The sequence below is a fragment of the Plecotus auritus genome (genome assembly GCF_963455305.1).
Source record: "Plecotus auritus genome assembly, chromosome: 2".
In the NCBI taxonomy this organism is placed as follows: domain Eukaryota; kingdom Metazoa; phylum Chordata; class Mammalia; order Chiroptera; family Vespertilionidae; genus Plecotus; species Plecotus auritus.
The window spans coordinates 12,936,120-12,962,700 of NC_137771.1; the positions used below are offsets into that span (position 1 = coordinate 12,936,120).

The 26,581-nt window shown below is 54.2% G+C and overlaps 1 protein-coding gene across 3 annotated transcripts in view; it reads right to left on the minus strand.

The window, feature by feature from the left end:
* ECE1 (endothelin converting enzyme 1) overlaps positions 1–26,581 on the minus strand; it is a gene marked incomplete at its 5' end in the record, with an annotated part of 98,605 nt that overhangs the window by 20,674 nt on the left and 51,350 nt on the right. For all 3 annotated transcript variants that reach the window (XM_080657161.1, XM_080657159.1, XM_080657160.1), the window contains 6 exons: positions 2,237–2,428; positions 3,488–3,553; positions 4,447–4,593; positions 5,977–6,098; positions 16,260–16,472; positions 21,830–21,971. In XM_080657161.1, coding sequence (XP_080513287.1) covers positions 2,237–2,428; positions 3,488–3,553; positions 4,447–4,593; positions 5,977–6,098; positions 16,260–16,472; positions 21,830–21,971 — 882 coding nt within the window. The remainder of the gene's footprint in view (positions 1–2,236; positions 2,429–3,487; positions 3,554–4,446; positions 4,594–5,976; positions 6,099–16,259; positions 16,473–21,829; positions 21,972–26,581) is intronic.

Below are 26,581 nucleotides of genomic sequence, written 5' to 3' on the forward strand. Positions count from 1 at the left end.
GAATGAATGAGCAAAGCCCCATTTTACAAGAAAGGAAACCAAGGCTCAAAGAAGGGGTTGTGTGACTTGCCCAAGGTCACACAGCTCGTGGGGGGCTGGGCCAGAGCAGTCTTCTGACCCCGCCCAGGGCTCCACCACTCCAGGCTGCGGCCTCTGCCGAGTCCTCCCCAGGGGAAAGCTATGCAGCTGGGAGGGAGGAAGAACAGAACAAGAGCAATGGCGATGGGATGCCTGGGGGTAGAACCTGATAGCCAGGCTGGGGCTGATGTGCCCAGGGCTACTGTGCTTTCTCTGCCACTCCTGGGGTAGTCAGTTGGCATCGTGGCCACTGTGGGAAGCTGAGGCCCCCCTTGAGCTCAGAACTGGGCAGCTGGAGCAAACCAAATTATGGTGCACAAACAGCACCTCCCTCGACCTGGCCTCAGAGTGGAAAAACAGTGCCAGATGGTGCCCATCACCGGCTGTTGATCTTCCTGACACCACCCCCCGCCCCCGCCCCCAGCACCACTCACCCCGATGCCAGCTTCTCGGGGCACCTAGAGGGCAGCTGGCACCCAGAAGGAGGCCAGGTTTGCCTCCACCTGGGCTATGCTCACCCCTCTCCAGACTCACCTTCCCCGGCTTCGCCCTGCCCTGCCCTAGTGCCCTGCTTCTTTTGCTCAAAGCACTCAGCGGTGAGTCTGGGGTTGTTTCCTTGTTGGCGGCCCCATGTACACCTGTCAAAGGGAGGGATGGAGGAGAAAAGGGCAGGGACCTCCGTGTTCTTCCAGAAAAGAGAGTAAATGAGCCGAACTCTAATGCATGGGCAGGACTTGGCCGGTCAGAGGGTAGAGAAGGGAGGAGGCATTTTAGCCTGTCCCAGACATCCTCCCCAGAGAGAGCAAGGCCCAGCCAAGCATTCCTGGGTGATGGTAGGGAACAGGAAGATGGGCTGAGGCCACTCAGCTGGTTTCCTCCATGACCCGGGGGGGGTTTGGGGTAAGGCTGGACACTAACACCCCATGAAGTGGAAAGAAGGAACTTGGCAGGCAAACTCGTGACCTGCAAGTCCCGGGCAGCCACCAGGGGGCAGCCTTTCACAAAGGCTGAGCTAAGGAGGGAACTTCTCAGATGAGTCATGCTCAGTACAGAGAGCCTCACAGTTTGGACCCTAATCTGATTCCACCGGGGTCACCGGGGTCACGGTCAGAAGCAGAGCTTCAGGCCTGATTCCAATGCCAAGCTCCCCTGTTACGTAGGATCCTCATGGCTTTCAACATGTCCCCTAACCTCCAGGCTTAAAAAAGGGTGAAGTGGCTCTAGACGGTTTGGCTCAGTGGATAGAGTCCGCCTGTGGACTGAAGGGTCCCACGTTCAATTCCAGCCACGGGCACATGCCTGGGTGGTGGGCTCGATCCCCAGTAGGGGGCGTGCAGGAGGCAGCCAATCAATGATTCTCTCTCATCACTGATGTTTCTATCTCTCTCCCTCTCTGAAAATAAAAATCTATATATATAAAAGCCAAAGCGACCAGACTACTGACTGACCAGCCGACAGGCTGACCGGCAGATCAGCCGGTAGCTATGATGCACACTGACCAACAGAGGGCAGACACTCAATGCACAGGCATGGAAACACAGAACAGACTGATGAATCTCAGAGGGAAGTGGGGAGGGTGGGAAGAGATTCACCAAAGATCTTATATGCATACTGGAGGCCCAGTGCATGGATTCGTGCACTGGTGGGGTCCCTCGGCCTGGCCTGCAGGGATCAGGCCGAAACTGGCTCTCCGACATCCCCCGAGGGGTCACGGATTGCGAGAGGGCACAGGCCAGGCCGAGGGACCCCACCGGTGCACGAATCGTGCACCGGGCCTCTAGTATATTAAAAAAAAAAAAAAAAAAAAAAAAAAAAAAGCGTGAAGTGCTGACAGAACCCAGCACTCACATTTACTGTTTGCTGTGTACCAGGCTCGAAGAGCTTGGTACTTGAGAGATTGGCAATGCCCAGACAATGTGCACTGTTATCATTACCATAGCCTCCCCGGGCAAATGCTGTTACCGAAAAGAGCCTGGTGTAGGCAACAGAAACGCCACCTCTCGGAGCCTCCGTCAGTTTTCCTATCTGAGAAGTGGGTAGAACCACCAGGCCGGCTTCAGAGGGTTGTGCTGAGGATCTGATGAAGTGGGTGCAAAACCCCGGCCCAGCGCCCTACGTCCTGAAGCCCTGTGGCTGCCCCAGACGGAGCTCACGTTACCTGCAGCTCGGCTGCTGTCACTTTGTGGTAGATGAGCTCCTCGTCCCGGCGCTTCTCCTGGGGGATGGTGATGTTGGCCAGCGTTGTCTCAAAGTCCAGGATCTGCTGCATCTGGGGCCGCACGGCGTCCTCGTCCCCTCCGCCCAGCAGCTTCCCCAGCTGGACCATGTAGTTCAGGTATCCCGTCAGCACCTGTGGGACCCCCCAGCCTGTCAGTGGTTGCCACCACTGCCCCTTGTGGCCCAGCGCAGGGAGGGAGGGGCTGGTGCCTTCCCCAGGTGCCCACTGGAAACAGCTTCTAGAATGAGTTTGGCACTGCACCGCTGCATGGCTCCACACGGCCCTCAGGACCAAGGCCACAGGTCCCCAGGAGGCTCGGTCCCTGCTGTCCAGGTCCACATTCCCTCCCGCATGCTCGTCCCACCAGAGCCATCTTTCAGTGCCTGGAACTCACTATTTCTCAACTGTTCTCGGTGCCCCTCCCTCGCCCCCCATCTAAATTAGGTCCCCAGGTTACTTTCTCCGTTCACTTTTCCTTATCACCATTTGTCATTATGCCTCTAATTGGTGGTTAATTAACATCTGCCTCCCCTACTAGACCTGAAGCCCCATGGGACAGGGACTAGGCTGCCTCGTTCACCACTATCTCCCCAGCATCAGGCATAGTAGGCACGTGCTCAGTACACGTGGGTGGGATGAGGAGTAGATAGAGGACGGACCTCAGGCCAGGTCTCCCTGGGACACCACAGACGCAGTCAGGGGGATGGAAAAGCGTGGGTTTTAGAGTTAGTGGGTCTGGATAGGAATCTCAGCCTCAGCTAAGTGACCTCGAGCAGATCACGTATTGTCTCTGAGCCGTATTCCCTCCTCTGAAACAGGCAAAGTAAAAATAATACCCAGGGACAGATGAGGCGAATGAAGGTCAGAGGAGACGTTCAGTATTTGTAGGGTCGCCAGAGGGCCACAGGTGCTGTGAGTAGAAAAGGCCCAGCACCCCCAGATGGCGGGCTGTACCGCTGCATCGCTCTAGAACGGGGACACATGACACCTGCTCCTGCCTATCGTGCCCCTGATGCCTGGATGTGAGTCAGCCTCACTCTGGAACGGGACACCCTCCCTGCCAGGGACTGCGTGTCACCTGTCAGGTAAGTGACACCTCTGGGTTCCTCTCTAGCTTCAAAGACCTGAACACTCAGGGGACACGGGGTGGGGGACGAACCATGGAGAGCTGGGGGCGGGAGGCGCACTCACCTTCTCATTTTCCGTTTTGTTCAGGTAATAATCCCTTGAGGGCAAGCCCAGGCCAGACTGGTCCACCTGGAGAGAAAGGCGGGAGTGAGAGGGAACCTTCTGTTGCACATGCACCCTGCAGGCCTCCATCCACCAGGAGGGCCAGACAGAGCCTCCCTCCTCTCTCATCGCCTCCCAGGCCCAGCAGAGCAGCTCTATGTCATGAAACACTGCCCAAGACGGAGCCAGGGTTAAGAGCCACTGTGTAACCTTGGTCAAGGTTACTGACCCTGCCTGATCCCCAGGTTCCTCATCAGCAAAATAGGGGGGGTGGGCAATAGTTAACCCTCAGGGCTGGAAAAGGGATTCAAGGAGAGAGTGCCAGTAAAGGGCTTGGTGAGTGGGGGGCTGGTGAGGAGTGTCAATTCCCGATAGTTATGGCTTCACCTTGTCAGACCTAGAGCAGGTGTTATTATAATGCATTTGATCTCTTCTTGGCCTTCTGGTTAAGATCAAGTGTATAGTTCATTTTATTGGTAAGGAAATTGAAGCTCAGAAAGGTTGAGGCACTTGCCCAAGGTCACACAATGAGTGAATGGCAGAGACAGGTGGAAACTCAGCCTTCATGGACAGAGAGATGGACTCCAGGCCATTCCAAGCAGAGATACAAAGGCTGGAGGCTGAGGTGGGGGGACCAAGACATGGCTCCAGCTGAGCCTAGGGGTTGACATCACCCCTGGAGCCCACAGTGACATATCAGAACCCCAAAGATTCCTTGGTGTTGAGGTAGGACCACCTACCCCAGGAGGCAGCCTGCCCTTTCAAAACTTCTTGCCTGTAAAGCTCTCACCATTGGGAGCCAAGACTGTCTGCCAGGCCAGGGCAAGTCCCCTCCCCAAGTGCCCCAAGGCAGCGCTTGCTAAACTCAGAACAGGCCATGAGGTCCTGCCCCTTCTTCCTGGAATTCCAGGTCGGCTCACCTGGATCACGTTGCTGTTGGAGTTTTTGGAATCGGCACTGACATAGACGGAGAAGAAGGGTGAGGTGCGGTAGTGGGATGTGACCACCTGCAGGATCTCCTGGAAGTTGTCCTTGTCCCAGGGCCCTGTGATGTTCCAGCCCCCGAGCTGTGGGGAGGGAAGGACACAGGGAGGAGATGAGACGGTGGGGAGACCTAGGTGCGAAACGTGCTTCTGAGGCTGACATGCTCTGCAGCCCTGGTCAGCCATCTGACCTCTCTGAGCCTCAAGAGCAAATGAAAGGGATGGTCTTCATTAGCCAGAGATCCCAGATGGAGCAAAGACACACCCTAGACAAGGGAGCCGTGGGTCCAGATGGTGGCTGCTCCCTGGTGGCTGGGGGCGGGATGGGAAGACTTTTCCAGTACACGGTTTATTTTTTAACACTAAGTCACATGAATGTCATTCCTATTGAAGCATAAATCCAATTGTACCTAAAGCACCATCTTTCATTTATTTTTAAGTTGTACTTATTTATTTTTCAGTTACAGTTTACTTTCAATGCTATTCTATATTATTTTCAGGTATAAGGAAAGCTCTATATTTTAAAAAAGATTATCTATTTTAGTTTCTCTGAGTCAGATTTTTAAAAATCTCCTTGGTGTTCCTGGTTGGGCCCATGCTGGCAGAGGGGAGGGACGGTACAGTCCTGGGTGCCCACAGCTCCCCACCTGCCCCAATGCCTCCCCTGAGCCGAGCCGGGAGGCGGGGTCTGGAGGGAGCAAGGGCAGCTAGAAAACATCCTCGGTCACCCTGGTGTGTGCGCCAGGCAGCCTGGCAGCCCCGGGCGGCCCCAGGAGGCCATCCAAGGCTGACCGGAAGGTGCCCAGGAAGAAAGACTCTTTCTCCTGGTCAGGGGGCTGCTTCTGCTCCAAGACTTCCTGTTGGTCCTTGTGGACACACCCCTGCTCACACACAGACACACTCTCTGAGGACAAGGAAGCAGCAACACGGGGAACATTTTATCTGTAAATACAGCCCCTGTCCCATCCACAGACGCAGAGGCACATGTGTGTGACAGACATCCCCACACAAACACACACACGGATGTCCAGCCGGGGTGGCTCAGTGGTTGAACATCAACCCCTGAACCAGGAGATCATGGTTCGATTCCCGGTCAGGGCACATACCGGAGGTTTAGGGCTGGATCACCAACAGGGGGCGTGCAGAAGGCAGCCAATCAATAATTCTCTCTCATCATTGATACTTCTATCTCTCTCACCCTCTCCCTCTCCTTTCCTCTCTGAAATCAATAAAAATATATTTAAAAAAATAACAACAAATACACACCCAGACAGTCCCACCCACAGAGAGATGAGCATGCACACGCACACGCACACGCACACTCACACAACCCTGACACATGTCAGCAGACAGGCTCCACCATCCACGGCCGGTCCTGGTGGCAGCTGGGCGCTGGGACAGAAGCCAGAGGGGCAGGCAGGTGGCACGGGCAGGGGAGATCCGGGAAAGTCTGCCGGAGGAACTCACCCTCTCAATCAGCTCCATCAGGGGCTTGGCCTTGAGCTCCTCGATCTTGGTTTCGTTCATACACGCGCGGTAGTACACCTGGGCCTTCTTTTCTGCTTCACTCACGCTGGCTGTGGAGTTTTCTGGAATGACAAGAGAGCCGTTTGCAACATGCTTCCCCGTCCCGCTGGGAGCCCGGGGTGGTCCTCCGCAGGCCTTGGCTGTGAGGAGCTGTCTGAGCAGGTACGGGACGCCCCAGGGCACAGCGGGCAAACTGGAGGTGCCCCTGCTTTGAGCTGCCGAAGAGAATACACTGCTTCCCCCGCCCTGGTGGTCGGGTGTGCAGACGGGTCCCTGGTTGGCAGCGTGGGCGCCCAGCTGGAGGGCGGTCTGCTTCCCCACTGGCCGCAGGGCCCAAACACCCCCGCCCGGCGTGTGGGACAGAGGCCTGTCTTGGCTTCAGATCCCAGATGGCCTTCCCTGTGATAAAGACTGGAGTTGGGCGGCAGCCTTAAAGGCCTCATTCATTTTATGAATGTACTATCAGCTTCTTCCTCCGAGAGCCCGGGCATGTTCCTCAGACTAACGGCAGACTCAGGGGCCGTTTGCCATTTCCCTTCCCAAACCCGGCAAGCAGCATCGCAGTCCCTTACACTCGGACCCCTGGGAAACGGTCCCTCCTTCCTGTCCTTGGGGCCCTGGTCCAGATGCCACTGCTGAGGGCTGTGCTCCTGTATGTGCGAGAGCACAGGGCAGGGTCCCAGCTGCACCTGGGAAGGTGACCACTTCCTGCTGTTCAGGTCACAAGGACCTACTATGTGCTTGAGCTTTCATCTCAGAGCCCCGCTCCAGATGCCCCCCTGGGTCCCCGACCCCCTCAGTTCCCTGTCCAGCTTGCTCCCTGGGGAGCTCGTCACTGCTCTGGCCACTTTGCCTCAGTTCATATTTGTCTTTTTTGGACCCTGAAACTCCTTCCTTTGCTTCCTTCCAAAAATACCCCAAACCCCACGTCCTCCATGAAGACTTTTTTGGCAGAAAGTTACCCGTTCATCCACTAAACCAGTGGTCGGCAAACTCATTAGTCAACAGAGCGGCAAACCGCGGCTCGCCAACCACTGCACTAAACAGGGGCTTACTCTGTGCAAAGACAACTCCCTGTCCTCTGGAAAAAAGCCAGATAGGGTGGGGGATGACGAGAGCGGGCTGGAAGAGGTTTATGGGGGGAGAGGAAGACCTGTCATACTTTCAACAATAAAGATTAAAAAAAAAGAAAAAGCCCACCCTGGCCCTTCTGCATGGGACTCTGTCCAACTCTCCTCGGCCTTCAAGGCCCCTCTCAGGGGGTTCCCAAGAGCTTCATTCATGTAGGCTCTCAGCACTGAGCACCCACTGGGTGCCAGGCCCTGGGCTGGGCACCAGGGTTTACAGCCACAAATAAGACCTGCTCCCCACCCCCAAGGAGCTCCAGGTCTAAGAGTAAACACAGACGTACAAAGAAATGAACTGCGAGACACCAAAGTGCTTTAACGCAAATGGTTTTGGGACCCAGAAAAGAAGTCACACACTTGGGTGGGGTGGGGCCAGGGGGCCTCCAGAGCTGCTTCCGGAAGATGAAAAGTTACTCAACAGGTAGGAATGAGAGCGAAGGGCACTGGGTTTAGGAGGAGTCGGAGAGTGTGAGGAAAAACAAGCATAAAAGGGCATGCGGTTTGGAGAAAAGAAATCCATTCGCAGCCAGCTGGTACAAAGGACACGAGTCACTTCCTGGCGGGTCTAATCAGCTTGCCCGGCCCTCATCCTGAAGCTCCCCTGCCCCCAGTTCTTACCCTAAACAGCACCATGGTTTCCACTGATTGGAGAGCATCAGCCCTGCCTGGCTGACGTCAGGGGGACAGCCCCGAGAGGGAGGGTAGCTTGCAGGGCGACAGGGTGACAGAGTGCCAGGGAGCAGTGATGAGGAGCTATGGGGGCACACAGCCCTGCAGGGCAGCACCTGCATGTCCCTGTGCGCCCCCCCCACCGCCCCCCACAGCAGGAGAAGAGCTGCCTGGAGGAAGGGCAGGGACTTGTCTTTGCTCCTCAGACTCAAAAAGCAGCAAAGCAGGAAAAGCGAAGAGTTCCCGACACCCTCCCAGGGGCTGCGTTTCTATGACAACACCTCCCAGCAACTAGGCTCCTGGAAGGGGAAGCACGAATCCTCACTGATGTCTGGCTGGCCACATCTGGCTCTGGCCGTGACCCTGAAATGCCAGGGCCAGTGTCAGGGCAGGTACACTCTGTGCACTCTAGCCCATCAGGGGGCCGGGCACCTCCCTCCCCCAGGGCCCCAAGGCCACCCAGATAAGAGGCCCACAGAAAGGCTCCAGAAACAGGCTGGCTGCGCTCCTGACAGCAACTTCCAGGCGGCCCCCTCCCCCACCTGTTTGCAATCCCCCAGGGGCCTCCGGGAGGGGCGGGCAAGCAGCCAGCCTCATTTCCCCACAAATATTACTAAGTTTTTATGGTTTGGCGGCCGCCAGGCCGAGTGGGGAGGTGGCATAGGCAACTCAGACGTGAGTCTGCCATCATAAGGCCCGCAGCCCGCACCAGGGCGAGACAGACAGCTGTACGACAGTCACAAAGGCCTCGGATTACACATGGGGCACATGTGATAAGAACGACCCGGAGGCCTTGGGGGAGGATGGCCCGGGAGGCGGAGATCCCGGTGAGCTCTCGGATGAGCTCAAAGTGGAGTGGACATGGGCTGCCTCGCCCCCCAGTCCGGGTGCTGGTCGTCCCTGCTCCCCAGCGCCGGGTGGGCACCCAGTAGCCATCAGCGACATCTGCTGAAAGCACAGAGCCCAATGTCTGCTGCTGACAAGGAAGGGCACAGCATCTGGGGGCCGGGAGGGTGATGAGGTGCAGCTGCACACTGACCAGGAGGAAATGAGGCAGGTGGGGCAGAAAGGGACAGGAGGGAGGGTCCCACCAGGAGTCAGTGGTCATACCCCGATTCCCTCTCTGACCTGGCTGGGGCAGGAGCCCTGAAGAAGGGAAAGCCCCTCCTCACAGGGCACCTACCACCTGGCAGGCACCAGGGGGACAGAGCTGAAGGGAGATGGCCAGGTGGGAGGCCACTGTCACAGTGAGCGGTGGGGGGCGGGGCCAGGCTCCACCATCCACGGCCGGAAAGGGGAGAGAAGCAGTGGGAGTGGGGAGAGAGCAGTCAGTCCAGCATGCTGCCCAGGTTTCTTGGTCTGAGCAAAGGGATGCTACTGAGGTCCGGAAGGCTGGGGTGGGGCAGGGGTGGGAGTGGAATAGCTGTCCCGATGCCTATTTCATCCGAGATGTCTATTAGGCATCCAAGTGGACCTCTCTCTGGGTGGGAGTTTACAGAGCCGTGTCTTGAACGACTTAGCGTCCGAATGGACCCTGGCGTATACACACACCTTAAACTTGGCTATGAGCCCCAGACCACTCATTCGCGACAGGGGCAATATTGCCCCCAAGGGGGAGAGGATTCGTTCTTAGGGGGTAGAAACAACTTACTATTTTTATTTGTAAAGGAGTTTATTTTTTTCTAATATATTTTTATTGATTTCAGAGAGGAAGGGAGAGGGAGAGAGAAACAGAAACATCAGGGATGAGAGAGAATCATCGATCGGCTGCCTCCTGCACGTCCCACACTGGAGACCAAGCCCGAAACCTGGGCATGTGTGCCCTGACCGGGAATCGAACCATGACCTCCTGGTTCATAGGTTGATGCTCAACCACTGAGCCAGCCGGGCCCAACTTGCTCTTTCTATGTGCACATACAGGACGTCACAAGTATACAGTGTATTTGTGGTATTAACTTTTAGGAGGGGGCAATAATGAAAAAGGCTGAGAAACACTGCCAGGCGGACCTGGGCCCTGCACCTCCCAGCTGCCACCTGCTTCTTGCTCCTCTCCTTCTCGCTCCCACGGTCCTGCCCCAGGGCCACTGTGCTCACTGTTCCTCCTGCTTGCCACACTCTTCCCCTCACATCCATGTGGTCTGTTCACTCACTAAATTCAAGTTTCTGCTCAAATGTCCCCTCCTAAGAAAGCCCATTCTTCGTCTCTTTCTCCCTCTCAGGCCCCACATGCTCTTTGCTTTTTTTTTTTTTCCCAAAGCCCTAATACTTCACAATCATATTATTTATTTATTCAGTTATTTGCTTATCGTTGATCTCTCCTCCTAGAATGAACTTCCACAGGAAAAGACCGTCATATTCCTGATGCAATGTCCGGGACTTAGCAATGTCTGGCACATAGTCAGTGTGCAATACAGAATCACTGAATGAGTGAATAAATGAATGAATGAATGAGTGAATGAATGAGTGCTCTGGGATCTCCACAAAAAAAGGTGTCGACCACTTCAGCCTGAGGGAGGAGGCTTGGGTTCAAAGTGAAACGAGCCACAGACAGTTTCCTCTCTAGGAAAAGCTCGGTTTCCTGTAAGACACCCTACCCTGAGAAGGTTCCATGGGATCAGCAGGGAGGAATCAACAGGGAAGCTCCCAGGACTGAGTCAGGAGATGGTGGCCCCCGTGGAGATAATGTGGCAACTCAGGGCCAGGCAACAGGGCTCCCAACTGCCTGGGTCCTTCCTCCTAGCGAATCAGAGTTCCAGAAACTTCCTCAGTCACTCCCCCGAAGTCCCAGGGAGGAAAGACAGCATACCATTTAATCGTCCTGCTTCTTCCTCTGGGAGTTTATACTGGCACAGCCTCTACCTCCCGCCTCACTCCCCGGGAGGAAAGAATGCCCAGGCAGCTGGGTGGCTGCAGAAATGAGGGTTACTGGGAATTCTGGCCAGGAGCATGTGGGGCCCCAACTCCACATCAGAGCAGGACCAGTGTTTGTCTTAGATAAACCCACAGACTCAGCTCAGACAATCCCAGCCCTCAGGAGCCCCATCCTGCGAGGGGATGTGGGGACCTGATAAAGGAGGTGCCTTTTGCTGCAGAAGAATCAAAAGAATAATAACACGGCCACCATTTCCCATGCCTACTTCAGGCCAGGCCCTGTGCTGAGGCCTGTTCGTCTGCACCCTGACACCCCGAGGTGCACAGGCTCACCTCCTGTCAAGGAGCCTGCCTCGGGAAGCAGAGTGAATGGGCAGCACCGCTGGAACAGGAGCCCAGGCATCTGTCAGCCTCCCTGAGAAAATGAGCTGCTTCCTGTGTGTGGGCGTGGCTGTGTGTGTGCATCTTGTCATAACAATCTCCACCAGTGGGTGTTAGTATCACGCCCAATTGATAGGCAAGGGGTGGGGTAACCGGTCCAAGGTCACACAAGTGAGTTCCAGAGGCTGCTGGGACGGGAGCCTGAGCTCTCTCCGCTTTCCCTGCCTGCTTTGCCTGCAGGCTGGACACCCCCTCCCATCCTCGGGTCAGGTCATCCATCAGGCCATTTAACCGCTCCCCAAACGTGAGGGAAGGGCCGGCGGCCGCAGCCAAGGTATTGGACAGAAAGCATTTCCTACAGGTTCCAGGTTATGCAGGAAGATGAAACTACATTAGACAGTAAATACTGGAAAAATAAATCCAAATAAAAATACAAGAGCTGTAACAGGTGACAGGATTAAGTGCCCAGTTATTGACATGGGCAAATTTAATGCTACAGGAATAACCCTGTATGTGTTTCTCAGGGAGACGTGTCAGGAGGAGGAGAAAGGAAGGCCGCTAACGTTTTCTTTATGGAATCTGTATTGCCTGAATGGTTACAACAAGCAGGCATGAATTTCTTTTGCATGTATTACTCTCATAATATAAGATGTAGTAAATATGACAGGTACACAAAATGTAATTGTAGCGGAAGCCGGAGAGGCCCTTTGGTAGCCATGGAGGCATAAGGGAGGAATAAGTTTGAGAAAAGTCTCGCAGGCCTGAAAGGGGGTGGCAGAACAGTCTGTGCTAAAAGCACACGCTGGCAAGCCCAGGGCAGGCCCAGCCCAGGAGGCGATCCTTCCCCTGATAAGGGAGGACACACTCTTGTCTCCTATGAGGACAGCCCAAGCTGGCAGCTGGGTGGGTGGCAGTGTCTCATGGATGAGGCATCTGTCTCATGCAGCTGAGGTCACTGCCCTCCAGCCAGCAGGCTGCAAGGACATGCCATGGTGGCACTAGGCCTCGTTCAACCCACCTGCTACAGATCTGCCTGGATTTCCTCTGAGGGGCTAGGCTCCGGGTGAACTCACTGTCAGACAGGGGAGGTCTGCCCAAGGTCACGTGCAAGCTGATCCTTACAGCTGCTCTGCATGGCCAGCTGACAGTCCTCACCGGCACTCTGCCTGTGCCCTCTCCTCCTTCCACCTGGGGAAGCTCACCCAGGCCAGCTGGGACAGCCTGGCACCCCCCTCCGCCTGGTCCAATCCCCATTGGCCTCAGCTCCCTCCTGAAGCCCGCTGGCTGACCCCTTCGTCTTGGGGAAGCTAAAACCAGCTTGGCTTTAAGCCCAAGAATGCACTGGCCCACGCTCCTGAATTTTTTGTCACCCACTCACCTGTCTCCTGGCTTTTCAGGCATTTCCAGGTACCAAGGCCCGAAGGTGAAGGGCCATTTCCAACTAGTTCCCAGGAATGGGCCTGCGGGGAGAGGACCCCAGGATACACCTCCCGGGGAAGCTCCTGGTCAGTATGACATGGGGGTTGCCCCAGCTACTGTATTCACCAGGCCTGGGCCAGGTCTTGCCCACCCTGGAGCTGAGCCACACAGGAGCTTGAACCACTGTGGCCCCTCCGCAGCCTCCGCGTGACTCAGAAAGCATGTGGGTTTGAGGCCCCACAGGCCTGGGGCTGAACCCCAGCTCCACCATTTCCTCTGTGTTTGTGAGCCTTATCTGTAAAATGGGCAGACACAGCCTACGCCATGGCTTTAATAAAATACAAGTAAACAGCTCAGCATGATCGTGGGCATGCCCTGATAACTGGTGCACTCCAGTGCTTCTGTAAGAAATAACAGAAGCAATAATTACTCTCCAAACCCCAGTGAACCCATAGGCCATCTCTCCTAATGCTCTGAGCTAGCCCCCACTTTCTGGGTGCAGAGCTGGGGCCCTGAGGGCGGAGCAGCCGTTCTGCAGTCACCCGCTGGCTAGGAAGAAGCTGGACAGGAAGTCACCTGCCACACCAGCAGGTGAGAGCACTTCCTCGGTGCCAGGCTCTGTGCTAAGCACGCTGACCCTCACATGCCAGTCAAACCTCACAGGAACTTGGTGTGTTAAGTGGCATCGTCACCCCCATTTTACAGACAATGAAACGGAGCTGGAGAGAAGCTGGTTCATCTGTTCCAGGCCACGTGGGTGAGAGGCTCGCATGCCAGGGCGGCCTGACCTCAAAACCCTGCAGTATGGCCTCCTGATATCACCAGACCCTGGACCAGGGTCAGGGGCTTGAGCACGCGGCTCTGGCTGTTCCGTGCCCAGCTCAGTGCAGCTCCCCACCCATACCTGACCTTCAGGAACAGGGTGGATGTAAGGCCAGAGCCCAGGACTGCAGGCCACTCCTCATGGGCCCTGCCACCTGGGGGTGGACTCAGTCCTGGCACAGACCCAAGGTCGTCCTGATAAGAACCAGCCCCAGAACAGCAGGGTCAGGATCTCAGGCACTGTACACAAGGGCCAGTTCTGGGCCTAATTGGGAAGTTAAAGGGCCTGCACATATGCCTTTCTGCCCCTGTCCCCTCTCAGGGCGAACAGCTCCCCAGGGCTGAAACCCCTCTCCATCCTCACTGGCAGTGTGTCCTTGGTAAAGTCACCTAAGACTTCTAAGCCTCGGTTTCCTCATCCATAAAATGGGAAGCACAGTGCCTACATCCCAGGGCAGCTGTGTGGACTAGGGGTGGGTGGGGGGGCGCGGCTTAAAGAGACTGGTACAGTGCACAGCACGTAGCAGACACTAAGTAAATGTCGGTCTCTTTCCCTCTTTCCTTCACTCCCTCAGTGTTCTGAGCTGTCTGCCTGCAGGCTTTCTCCAAGGCGAGAAGGGAGCCACAACTGTCCCTTGGACCTGAAGGAGGTGGTGTGGACAGGGGAAAAGACACATGACCGGAAGTCAGGCAAGTCCCCGCTCTGCCACCTACCAACCTATCTTGAGGATCTGTTTCTTCATCTATCAAGCGCTTCCTAGCTTCTAACCTGCAGGATCAAATGGATGATATCTACAAAAAAAACCTCTGTAAACTCTAAAGTGCTGTGCAAAGGTCAAGGGTGAAAAACAGTAACACCATCATAAACAGAGCCACCACAATATGCCAGGCCGATTCAAACAAAGCACTTCACATGTAGTTTCCCATTTAATTTTTATGACCTAAAGGAGGCAGTTCTCATTGTACTGCTGAGTGATGAAGCCCAGAGAGGTTATGTAATTGACCCAAGATCACACAGTAAGAGGACGAGGCAGAATTTGAACCAGAGGTACTAGCCCATCTTGTTCTCCTACCTGGGTGATTCCCCCTCTTTGGTTGATAGTGCTGGCCCAGCTCCCGGCTGTGTCTGTAGGTGCTGGGAAAGGGCATCCCTGAGTTGTAGTCTGGCTACCACAGACAGATTTGCCTTTTAAGCTCCTACTTCTGAAGTGAAAGGCTGTGTCCCTTTCAAAGGCACTTGGGTAGCATAAAGCAGGCAGGGGCTTTGCTGTCCTGACATACAGAGCAGCAAACCCTGTTCCGATCCTCAGGGATTACAAGCAGGAGGCTGTGTTCCTTAGGGGGCTACCTAGGGGCCCTGCCCAGGAGCTGCTGGGGGCCAAGAAGGAATGGTGGGTGGGTTTCACCCAGCAGCGGCGGCGCCCCATGGGGTGGGAAAGAAAGGAAAGGTCTCCTTTCATCTAAAAGACACAATTGCCGCCCTGGCCAGGTAGCTCTGTTGGTTAGAGCCGTGGTCGGCAAACTGTGGCTCGTGAGCCACATGCGGCTTTTTGGCCCCTTGAGTGTGGCTCTTCCACAAAACACCACAGCCTGGGCGAGTCTATTTTGAAGAAGTGACGTTAGACGAAGTTTAAGTTTAAAAAATTTGGCTCTCAAAAGAAATTTCAATCGTACTGTTGATATTTGGCTCTGTTGACTAATGAGTTTGCCGACCACTGGGTTAGAGCATTGTCTCAATACACCAAGGTTGCAGGTTCGATCCTGGGTCAGGGCACATAGAAGAATCAACCAATGAATGCATAAATAAGTGGGACAACAAATTCATGTTTCTCTCTCTCTCAAATCAATTAAAATATTTAAAACATAATTTTAAATTAAAAGACACAGTTGCCTGAAATTTATAACCATCAAATTCTTTTCTTATCTTTTAGAAAACTTTCCTACCAGGAGGTTTCTGGCCCTTTGAGATTTGTCCCCTTATAGGCATCTTCTTCTATTTTACCTACTTTCAAAATTTTTATTTGTATGTTACCTACTTTTGAGTATCTTGAGGGTTGGTTGTTTTGTTTTTAAACTTAATATGTATTTGTTGAATCTAAGTTCTCTTATTGATGGATTAACTGACTGGCTGTTCATGATCTAACCTCTCCCACCATTTGGGGCCCCAGGATGGGGTCAGCAAGAGAGAGAGATGGCCCAAGATATCGGTTGCGAAGGGGTTCAAGCCAGGACCTCTATATGTGACAGCACTTGAGTATCGTGATTTCACGCAGAGGATGACCCCAACAGGCAGATGTTAATGCAACACACATTATATAGGGATACAGCTGCAAACAAGGCAGACATGGGATTCTAATCTAAGCATAAAACCATCAACACCAAGGTCAAGTAGAGGTGCTGAAGGCCTCACAAGGAGCAAAGAGAAGAACTTTGGTTAGAGGCTTATCAATTATCAGGAGGCCAAGGAAGATTGCTGCCTACAATGAGAAACTCTCAGATAAACTGTTATGACTTTTATCTGCTCACAACCTTAAAATCTAACCTTGGGTGCTCAGCCTTGATTCCTTCCACTCACAACTTGCAAAAAATCAGTCAAAACTAGTCAACAACTAAGTTGCAGCTTGAAGTCACAAAAGCAAAGACCACGCTGCTAGTTTTTGTGCACCTACTATGTGCACACATGCCATGCTAACACTTTACACGTGTGCTCTCTAGTTCTCCAGACTCTGCAGTTTGGGTATGATTAATCCTGCTTTACAGATGAAGAAACTGAGGCTCAGAGATAAGTAACTTAGGCACACAAGTGATGGGACAGGCATTCTAACCCACTTTCACATACTCCAAAAGCCTCTGTCTTCCCCTCCAGCCAAGCTCCTCCGTTGACCTGACGGCCTTCCTGCAGCCCATTCACTGGTCCCCCTGCGGGGTGCTTACCGAGGAGGTGCTTGATGATGGCTTGGTTGTGCTCCCAGAGGTTGCTGAATGTTCCCCAGCGCGAGTGGCCATCAGGAACGGGGTTGGTTTTGATCCAGCCGCCGCAGGCATAGGTGAAAAAGTCCTGGCAGGGGTCCACCCTGGGGTCCATGGAACTCAAGATGGAGCTGGTCACTGAGACGCAGGCCTGGCTGAGGCACACCGGGGGCGCTCCTGGCAGGGGACAAGGACAGGAGGCCAGTGAAGGGCGGGCAGGGAGGAGGCTGCAGGAGTACCGTGCAGTGACCAGGGGCCCTGGTGCGCCATGCCCCACCCTGGTCCTGACCAAACAGATGAGGAGTTGGATGGTCCCTAGACCCCTCCAGAGAAATTATCTCAGTAGGTTCTCCATTTCTCGGCTTATAAAATAAGACTTCTGTTTAGCTGCCTAAAATCCTTTCTATAGCTTAAAAGTACCCCGAAACAAGTCCTTCCCTCTACAAATATTCATTGACTTTTTATTGTTCCCTGGTGTTCAGCAAACTCATTCACTCATTCATTTGTTCAACAAGGTAATTACTGAGTATTTTTCAGGTTCTTGCTGAGCGCAGTGTGTGTGTGTGTGTGTGTGTGTGTGTGTGTGTGTGTGTGTGTGGTGAGGGATATGAAAGGTATAGTCCTTTCCTTCAAGAGCTAATAAGTTAGTTGAGGATACGCATCATAAAGGAAAAGTCAAAAGACAACAGTAGGAGAAATATCTGTCATTCATTCTACAAACATAAGCTGAGTGTATTTAGTATGTGCCACATGGGTGGTACAGACTCTATGGTGCCGGGACTCAGGAAGAAGAAAGACTTTCAAGAATAGAAGGAACTATAAAATCATTCCCACTGACCACGAGGCAGGAGGGTGACCTCATCGAATCCTCAAAAGAACCAAAACCGAAACAAACCTGAGATCATTTTGCTTACGGCCATTTTCGCAGAGGAAACTGAGGCACAGAGAAGCGAAGACCCTGCTTAGTGGCCAATGGGATCTGAAGCCCGCCCTCTCTCTGTCTGCTCTGGGCCTGGAAGGGAGCTCTCCTGGTGAGGTGTGGCCTAAGGAGGGACAGCAGGTGGGCAGTGGGCAGGGCTGCAAATCCTACACGTGCCCCCCAAACACAATGAGCAGAGAAGTCAGCTTCCTCTGAGCCGTTTCTCGCAAACGTGAGCAGAGTGTGAGGGCTGTCCGAAGGCCAAGGGCCCGAGGAGCGGGCCGGACCCCTGCCTCCAGTTCCATCCGCGGGCTCTAGCAGAGGAACCGAACTGCAGGCGGCCTCAGCTGTGGCCCAGCCCGAGGTAGCGAGACGAACCGACTGCAGGAGCCAGAGGCCGAGACCCAGGCTGGTGACTAAGAACAGGCCCAGCGGAATCAGCTGTTGACACAGCTGTGCCGGCGACAAGAGGGGCTGTTTCCTGAACACAGCTCTGCACCGGGTACTTCACGCACATTCATGATCGCATGTAGGCCTCAGGACAAGCCTCGGATACAGGCGTCACGGCCCGATTAAAGATGAGGAAACTGAGGCTCTGAGCGAGAGAGGGGGACAAGGTCACGCAGCTGGCGGGCAGAGCACGACTGAACCCAGCCCGTCCTGCTGCAGCAACTCTATGGCCGGGGGTTCCCGCTTTCCCTCGCTGCCTCTCTGCCGGGAACACTGGGGGCTACTACGACCTCTGGTGAGTCCATCTCCCCGCTACACAGGGAGGAGTGAGGCAGGGCAGGCATGGTGAGCTCTCAGACCCGGGTTCAATGCCCAGCTTCTGCTTCTGGCTGTGGCCCTCGCACATGACCTCATCTCTCGGAGCCTCAGTTTCTCCATCTAGAAGTGAGGGAGAACAGCAGGACCAATTTCACAGAGATGATGAAACGACCTCATGGCCAGGCATGGGGCTCAGCTCGCTCGAGTCTTAGGGTCCCAGACTCCCAGGCCAATCTTTAGAGTAGAAAAGAAGGCACCGGCTGGCCGGGGCAGAGCTCACCTCACTCCGAAACAGAATGCCAGCCAGGGTTGAGTGGCCTGTAGGCAATTAACATCGGGTGAAAATCCAAAGGCCTTCGGGTTGAGCAAGGGCTTGGAGAAGCTGCGCAACAGCCCCAAAATCAGGGTGACTTTATTTTGAGGCAATTACTTGTTTTGAGATGTCTATACAACAATTAAAAATCACTGAGCCATTAGGCATGAAAACAGAGGAGAAAATGATAGGAATCTGTCTAGATTGATCATCTTAAGCAAAGTTGCATGCCCTACTCCCCACCAGGGAAGGCGCCGGAATCTTTACGGGAGGTGGGGGTAGGGAAGAGAATTTCCGTGTAGTTTGAAAAAGCCTATTCACTATTATGATATAACTTCATATTTGGAAAAGGAAAATAATACTTATTGTTTTTGTACAACCAACTACAGGAAGTAAAAAAAAATCTTGGCTGCTGGGAATACCCAGAAGAGAGGGTGAGAGGGTGATCCTCAGAGAGCAAGATCCACCAGTGTGTGTGTGTGTGTGTGTGTGTGTGTGTGTGAGAGAGAGAGAGAGAGAGAGAGAGAGAGACGTGTAGTTATCAAAAGGGGACTTGGGTTTAAAACAACGTAAGAAAACAGTTCCCAGGAATGGCCTGAGTTAATCACTAAGCACTTTAAGCACCTACTCTGCTGGGCACAGGGCAAGGTCCCCAGGTGGTGCTGAAGCAATAAGCGTTGATAATTTAACTATCTGATGGTTTGCAGGTCCTTTACCAACCAACCATTCCTAACCCGGAAGGTACTTTATGCATATTTGATTAATTAATTTGTTTCCAGGCCCCCCCCCCCCCCTCAACTGATGTCAAGGTCAATACTCAAGGCTCCAACTCGTTGGGGAAACCTTCCCAGACCCTCATCCCTCTCTGGCTGCCTGGCTGTTGAGATCTGACCACAGACTAAGGGGTGTCATGGCTGTCTCCCATCTACCTCCCCCATTGGAATGTGAGCTGGAGGATAGGGCAGCATCTTATGTGCTTTTATATTTCCTTTGCTCAGCATTGTACTTGGCACCTAACACTGTCCAATACATGTTTGATGAATGAATGAATGAATGAACGAATGAATGACGAGCTTGGTCTAGCACTTGGTCACCACCTGTGGAGGCAGAAAATATTTCTTCCCTTTAGGACGGGTATAATCACTCAAGAAAGCAGGGCCCTAGCCGGTTTGGCTCAGTGGATAGAGCGTCAGCCTGCAGACTCAAGGGTCCCAGGTTCGATTCCAGTCCAGGGCATGTACCTTGGTTGCGGGCACATCGCCAGGAGGGGGTGTGCAGGAGGCAGCTGATCGATGTTTCTTTCTCATTGATGTTTCTAACTCTCTATCCCTCTCCCTTCCTCTCTGTGAAATATCAATAAAATATATTTTTTAAAAAAAGAAAGCAAGCAAGCAGGGACAGGTCCCAGGCACTTGTCTGGACAGTACCTGGCCTCCACACTGAGTTTGTTTTGCTGCTGCTGTTTGTAAAGCACCCGCACGTTTCTAGAAGGGAGGGTGCAGCAGGAAGGTGGGTAAATGTGTATTTAAGAGCCCAGACATAACTTATAGGTGGGTCTTTCAGAACCCACAGAGAGTTTGCTTTGTCTGGCCTTATGTTTGCTCAGATGTGGCCGGTGCCAGCGCCTGCTGCTGGGTAATGAGGTTACTGTCAACCTCCGAGGTGGCCACTGCTTTCCCAGGCCCAGGCAGCTAACGGAAACACATGGGTTGGCTCATGGATCACCTGATCCTGACCCAGCTCCACCCAGAGTTCCTTTCACCCCGGTCCAGGCTGGGAAAACCCTGCTACGTCCCTGAGAAGGCTGGGGTTGAGGCAGAAACAGGATTCCTTCCTGTGGGCCCCTCTGCAGCCCGATCACAAGGAGCCACCCTTTGGGGGTCCCTTCTGGTTTCTGGTGGAGAAACATCTTGGGAACTCCGGGGCCAGTCTCAGGGCGACACTGGCTGCTGGAGCCTCGCCTGCTCCCCAGGCACAGGGCCAGGAGCTGGGCAGAGTCCACACTACCCGGCAGAGTGTTCTGAACCAAAGCTGAGATTTAGGCAAGATAGTGCCTAAGGCAAGATGGCGGCTACAGGACAAGAGCGATTGGTAGAGAAAGGCTGTTCCCAGCTTTTCCTCCTTCTTGTCCATTGTGTCCTTTATTTATTCAACTTGCAAACGACTTGCACACCTATGGAAGTGCAGGCATTATGCTAAGTACATATGCTTAAGAGCGTGGACATCTTTATTTAATCAAATGTGCATTAAGCTCCTGGCAGATGAATGAATGAATGAATGAATGAACAGGAGGGATAAGGTGAGACTCAGATAAGTCCTGCCCTCTCTCCAGGCCCCCAAACTTTTTCCTCATCCCAGTCCAGCAGGGCCACCCAGGAGGGCCAGCAACCTCGCAGTGGACAAGGCTCAACGAAGCCTGGGTGGCTGTTCCCAGATCCTGTAAAGGTTCACAATCTCTCTGATGGGATGAGTGACCAGGTGACCAAGTCTGTGGGGTTGGGCCCTCAGGTCAACCGAGGCTGTTCAATGAGTTGGACAACCTGCCATTGGAAGGCGAGGTGCTGGGGCACAGGGAGTGAGAGGCCTTGAAATCAGCGGGACTCCCCACCCTTTCCAGCTCCATAAATGCCTGCTGAACATCGAGCCTGTTTGAGGCACTTGGCTAGATACTCAGCCACAGAGAACCAGCCTCGGGCCCCGGACAGCAGGATGGGAAGGGCCCCAGTCACATCGCTACACAAGATAGGACAGAGAAATGCGATTACAGAGGTACACAAAGGTCAGCTGGGTCACGGGAGGACAGCTTTTCTGGGAGTCCTCACACTGGTGCACCCAGATTACAAAGGGAGGCAGAGCCTGAGCTCTGGGGCCTAAGGGCCTGTGGTTGAATTCCACTTCCCCGTTCCCCATGTATAACCTTGGGCAAGTTGCTGCCTCAGCTTCCTCATATGTAAAATGGGGCCACAAGTAACCACACCTCACGGGGTTGCTGTCAGGAGGAAATGAGACTACATTTGTAAAGATGAGGTGCAGTATTTGGTCCATGAAAAGTATTAAGTAAACAAAGTCATGATGGCTGTTTTGTTGGAACTAAGGATGGTGGACAGTGCCAGCCTGTGTGGCTCACCAGCCCACACCTCCTAACGACAGCAGCACCCACCGCTAAGGTTAAGGAGTCCTGGCAGGCACCAGGTACGTGTACACGTTATCTCTAACCCTCAAAGCCACCCCCAAACTGAGCACCATTTTCCCTGTTAAAGTAGAGAAGACACAAACTCTGGGAGATTAAGTGACCTGTCCAAGGTTATCATACAGCTGTAAGTTGCTGGGCCAGGATTTAGATTCATGACCTTCGGACACGGAAACCTTCACACCACCCATACCATCCACCCTCCAGGTCTCAGCAACCAGAGTCCGCCAGACTTGGCTTTCTCTGGGGCCTTTGAGGCCAGTCCCAGGGGAGCCCCTTGCACAAGTGGACAGAGCTGATGGTAGGAATGAGTCAAGCCCACCATGAAACACAGAGGCACCTACTTGTCCGGTACTGGATGCCCAGCACTGCCACACAGGCCACCAGTCCTGCTGCCAGAAGTGCCACCAGCACCACCAGCCGCTTCTCCACCTGGGTCCGCTCGGCCCAGCATCTCTGGCCACTCCGGGGGCTGTGGAAGTTCACCTGCAGGGAAGGAGGCAGGAGGGGTGGGGAGGGCATGAGCCCAGGGCCCCCCCTCCCCAGGAGGAAGGGGCTCCGAGGCAGGCCCAGGCCCCGGGGAGACATCAGGGTGGCCCTCCTGCCTCAGGGGTGGTCCGGTTCCCACGGCCTGGGTCCTAATCCAGGAAAGGAACCGCCACCCTGCTCGGCAGCTCAGATTTGCTCCTAAACTTCAGAGAGTCAAGTAGCTCAACCCAGCTGGGCTTGTGTTTTTTTGTGTCACCCGATATGGGCAGGAGGAAAAAAACCCAGCTTTCCCCTGTTTTTCCAGTAAGGAGCTCAAAAAAGAACAGGATGTTTGGACTTGCAGGCATCCAGTGAGTGTCCAGCTTGGCTCTCTCGAAGCCCCAGCATCGTTTGGCTGGGATGATACGCCACAAGGAGGGCACCACCACAGCTCACACACCCCAGGAGCGTGGCGCCCTTAGCTCATTAACTCCCCACAACCCCACGAGGGCTATTATTAGTTCTCTTTTCACAAATGAGGACATGAAAGTCCCGAGAGGGAAGACCCTGCTCTCTTCGCACAGCCGAATGGGCGGCGCGGGAACCGACCCCAGGTGTGTTGATTCTGGAGCCACCAGCGGGTCAGAGATTTGAGTTTTGGGAAGATGTCAGGAGAGATGCAATGGAGAAATAGCTCTACCGGGCAGGCCTCAAAGGGAGGAAAAATGTCCCCCACCTCACAGTCTAAACAGGAAGGGAGGCACAATGAGAGGAAGTGGAGGGCGTGGCAGGGCCCCCGGGGCTCCCCTCTGTTCCAAGAGGTACTTTCGGCAAAAGCAAGGGCCACAGTGCAGGAGGGGTCCCCTGAAGGTGGGGCTTGGTTCAGTGACCTTATGGCTGTGTGCCAACAGCTGAGCACCAACTCAGGGCCATGTTGGAACTATTGAGAGGAAGACAGACACCCTCATGTTCAGGGGCTCACAGCCCAGAAGAGAGGCAGATAAAGACACAGACTGGGGTGGGCAGGGAAGGCTTCCTGGAGGTGGGGATGCCTGGGTGGGGTCTTGAAGAATAAGTAGGAGCTGGTCAGGTGAGTGGGGAAGGGAACTGGGGGGTGGCAAGGCCGAGATCCTAAGGGGCACCTGTAAGCTGGTTTAATATATTTTATTGATTTTTTTTTTTTTTTTTTATAGAGAGGAAGGGAGAGGGATAGAGAGTTTGAAACATCAATAAGAGAGAAACATCGATCAGCTGCCTCCTGCACACCCCTACTGGGGATGAGCCCTCAACCAAGGTACATGCCCTTGACCGGAATCGAACCTGGGACCCTTGAGTCCGCAGGCTGCCGCTCTATCCACTTAGCCAAACCGGCCAGGGCCTGTAAGCTGTTTTTTTTTTGTTTTTTTTTTTTTTAAATATATTTTATTAATTTTTTACAGAGAGGAAGAGAGAGGGATAGAAAGTTAGAAACATCGATGAGAGAGAGACATCGATCAGCTGCCTCCTGCACACCACCTACTGGGGATGTGCCTGCAACCCAGGTACATGCCCTTGACTGGAATCGAACCCGGGACCCTTCAGTCCGCAGGCCGACGCTCTATCCACTGAGCCAAACTGGTTAGGGCCCTGTAAGCTGTTTTAAAGAACGCAAGCTGGAGTCACATGATTGGATCTGCCCTTTGGAAAGGCCCAGGTGAAGGGAACAAGGCTTGGTGGCAGAGACACCCACAGCCTGCCGGGGGTGGGGAGGCAAAGGAGTCGCCAGGGGAGATGGGGAGACCCAGACTCTGACCTGCAAGTGCCCCACCAACAGTCAGGTCACGCAAGGGCCTCACACCGGCACTGGGGGGGTCTAAGGCTGGTCACCCGGGAACGGAAGGGCACTGAGTGGCCTCGAGGTCATCGTTGGGTATTTTCTGGCCAGGAAATGACCAGGAATTGCTGCACCAGAGAAAGGGGAACAAACGAACTTCTCGTGAAAGGAAAACTGGTTTCTGAAAACGAGAAAAGGAACTTGGGGCCCAGTCATATTTTCCACGGAGATCCAGGAGGCTCAGAAACCCAAGCAGATGCACCAGTGGGGGAGGGGCGCCGTCCTCTTAAAATCTTTCAGAACCTTTTTTAAAGGTGAGAAATGAAGATTCTGACCATGGTGCTACCATGAAGTTCACACTGGGCTGGGAGGGCCTGGTGCGGAGACAGAGCCTGGGAGGATGCTAACACGTTCGGGGCACTGGAAGGTTTAGGAAGTGCCTCTGCCCAGGCGTCCGTTTTCTCGCACAGTTTACCTTGTACTCAAAGGGGTCCCAAAGGATATGTATGAAGCAGGCGCTGGCACCTACTCTCCGTCTTCCTGCTGTCCTGCCCCCCGGGCTTGTGCCACGTTCTGCATCCTGCTCAAGGCCTCTCAGTGCCCCCCGATCACCGCCTAGCTCGTGGGGGAGGCGTGCAAGGCAAAGAGGCAGGGAGCCCTGTGCCTGGTGCGGGCTCTCGAAAGCTGGGGAGCACAGGCAGCAAGCTGGGAGAGCAGGAAACCTGCCCTTATGTGGACAGAGCAAAAGCGGGACAGGTAGGGAATCTGAGGAGGTGCAAGGCGAGAAGAAACAAAAGGAACAGAGGGAGGGAGGAAAGGAACAGAGTAATAAGGCGGCTAATATGTGAGTGCTTTCTATGTGCCTGGCACTGCGTAAATTCCACTTTGTTGCTGGGTGGTGCTGTTCTGCTTTCACAACATCCCTAAGAGTAGGTACTAGTATTAGGTTAGAAGAAACACGGGAGAGAGATGGCGAGAGAGGCCACCTCTCTCCAGAACCCACAGCCTCCGCCGAGGGCTGTGCTGCCCCAGGAGCAAAGTCGAGCTGAGCCTCACTGTTTAATGACAAGCATACAGATAGTGTTCACGGTAAAATTCAATTAGAATTCAGTCAGAATTAAATTAGAAATTCATGGTGCCAGGCAGAAATGGCACACGGAATTTGAAAATGGGGTTTTTGACTTCTGTAATGGTCTTCGCTTGACTTGTACTGCCCGGCTGAGGGCGTCTTGGTTTCTGGACCAGCCCCAAACCTACCTCTGAGGGTGGAAGGAATCCAGAGGCATCCCCGGGGCCGAAGTCACCTGGAAGCACTGGGCCCCAGTCCGGAGACCTCTCCAGGAGGGGCTGTCCCATTCCTGGGAGTAAATCTGAGCTGCTGGCCAGTCCCTTCTCCTGGCCGAGCCCCCGGGTCCTGCCCCGCCTCCTTCAGAGGACCCGGCAAGACAGTTAGTTCACAGCCAGGGGCGGATGCGCATGGTTTCTCAGGCTGCTTTGGGAAAGGAGGGCATGTCAATCACCAGTCTGTGGCGGCGACTGGCAGGGGAGGAGTATTAGTGGCAGGCAGCCCACTCCACCTTGGGTACGTGACCATCGGCCCCGGTGCAGAGCTGATGTTTAGAAGATGGAGCTGAGAATTGCTGTAAATGCTCAGCTCACTGGTGGGCTTCACATCCCACTTATTGTCGTGTGAGGCAGAGAGAGAATGAGACAGAAAGAAAAGAAGGCCCTCGAAAGAGAGAGGTAAAGAGGGAGACAGAGGAGAGACAGGCAGAGCCAGAGAAACAGAATGGGAGTAAGAGCAACAGCCGAGCCGTGCAGCCCGGGTTCCCAGGGTTTCCACAGCCAAGGGAACAAAGCCCTAATGAGGGATAAATATTCGGTTACAGAAGTGAGTGCCTGGCTCACCGAGGCTTACAGCAAGAACGAGTTCTGCAGGCAGTTCTGCGGGCAAGGACAGGCCACCACTGCCCGGGGCCCAGGAGACAAGCCAGCAGCAGGAGTGGGCAGGCGGGCAAAGCCCGCTTTTCAGACAAAGCAGGGGGTCGGGAGGGATGGCAGTGGCTGAACCACCACCAAGCCCCCCAGTGACCTGGGCTTCACGGAGCAGAAAAGAGGAGTCGGTCTGGCCAAGGGTTTGGCAGGGAGCCCACCCCCTGCAGCCCAAGAGCTTGGCCACCCTAGGAGGGCTGGCAGAGCGGCCAGGCTGCCTGCCCCGGAGCCAGCCTTTCAGAGCAGACAGACCATGACAGCTTGGCCCTGTGTGGCACTCTGCCTCCGTGAGGGTGTTAGGTTGGGGAGGTTTCTTCTAGAAGTTTCCATATGGCAGACTTCTGGCTGAGGACACTGAGGCCAGTCTGGAGCAAAACTTTAAGTCCTCTGGTCCTCCCCATCTCTTCTCTGAGCCCCACCCAGACCCCAGCTCCCAAGCCTGACTCTTTCAGTGACTGGTAACAGCTTAAAGGAGCACCTGTTGCAGGAGACAGACCTTGCATCTTCGACAGAAATCAAAGTCTGGTATCCAGAGAAGCACCTCCAACTCCCTTTGCTTCCCAGAAGGAATACCAGGATGCCAATGGAGCAAGAGAAAAGGTTGCCCTGGCCTTTATCAAGACCCCACGGGCATCACTGGGCAGCCTCTGGGCCTTAGTCTCCTATCTTTAAAATGAGTACGCTGGGCCCGGCCCACATGGCTCAGTGGTTGAGCATCAACCTATGAACCAGGAGGTCACGGTTCGATTCCCGGTCAGGGCACAGGCCCGGTTTGCGGGCTCGATCCCCAGTGTGGGGATGTGCAGGAGGAAGCCAATCAATG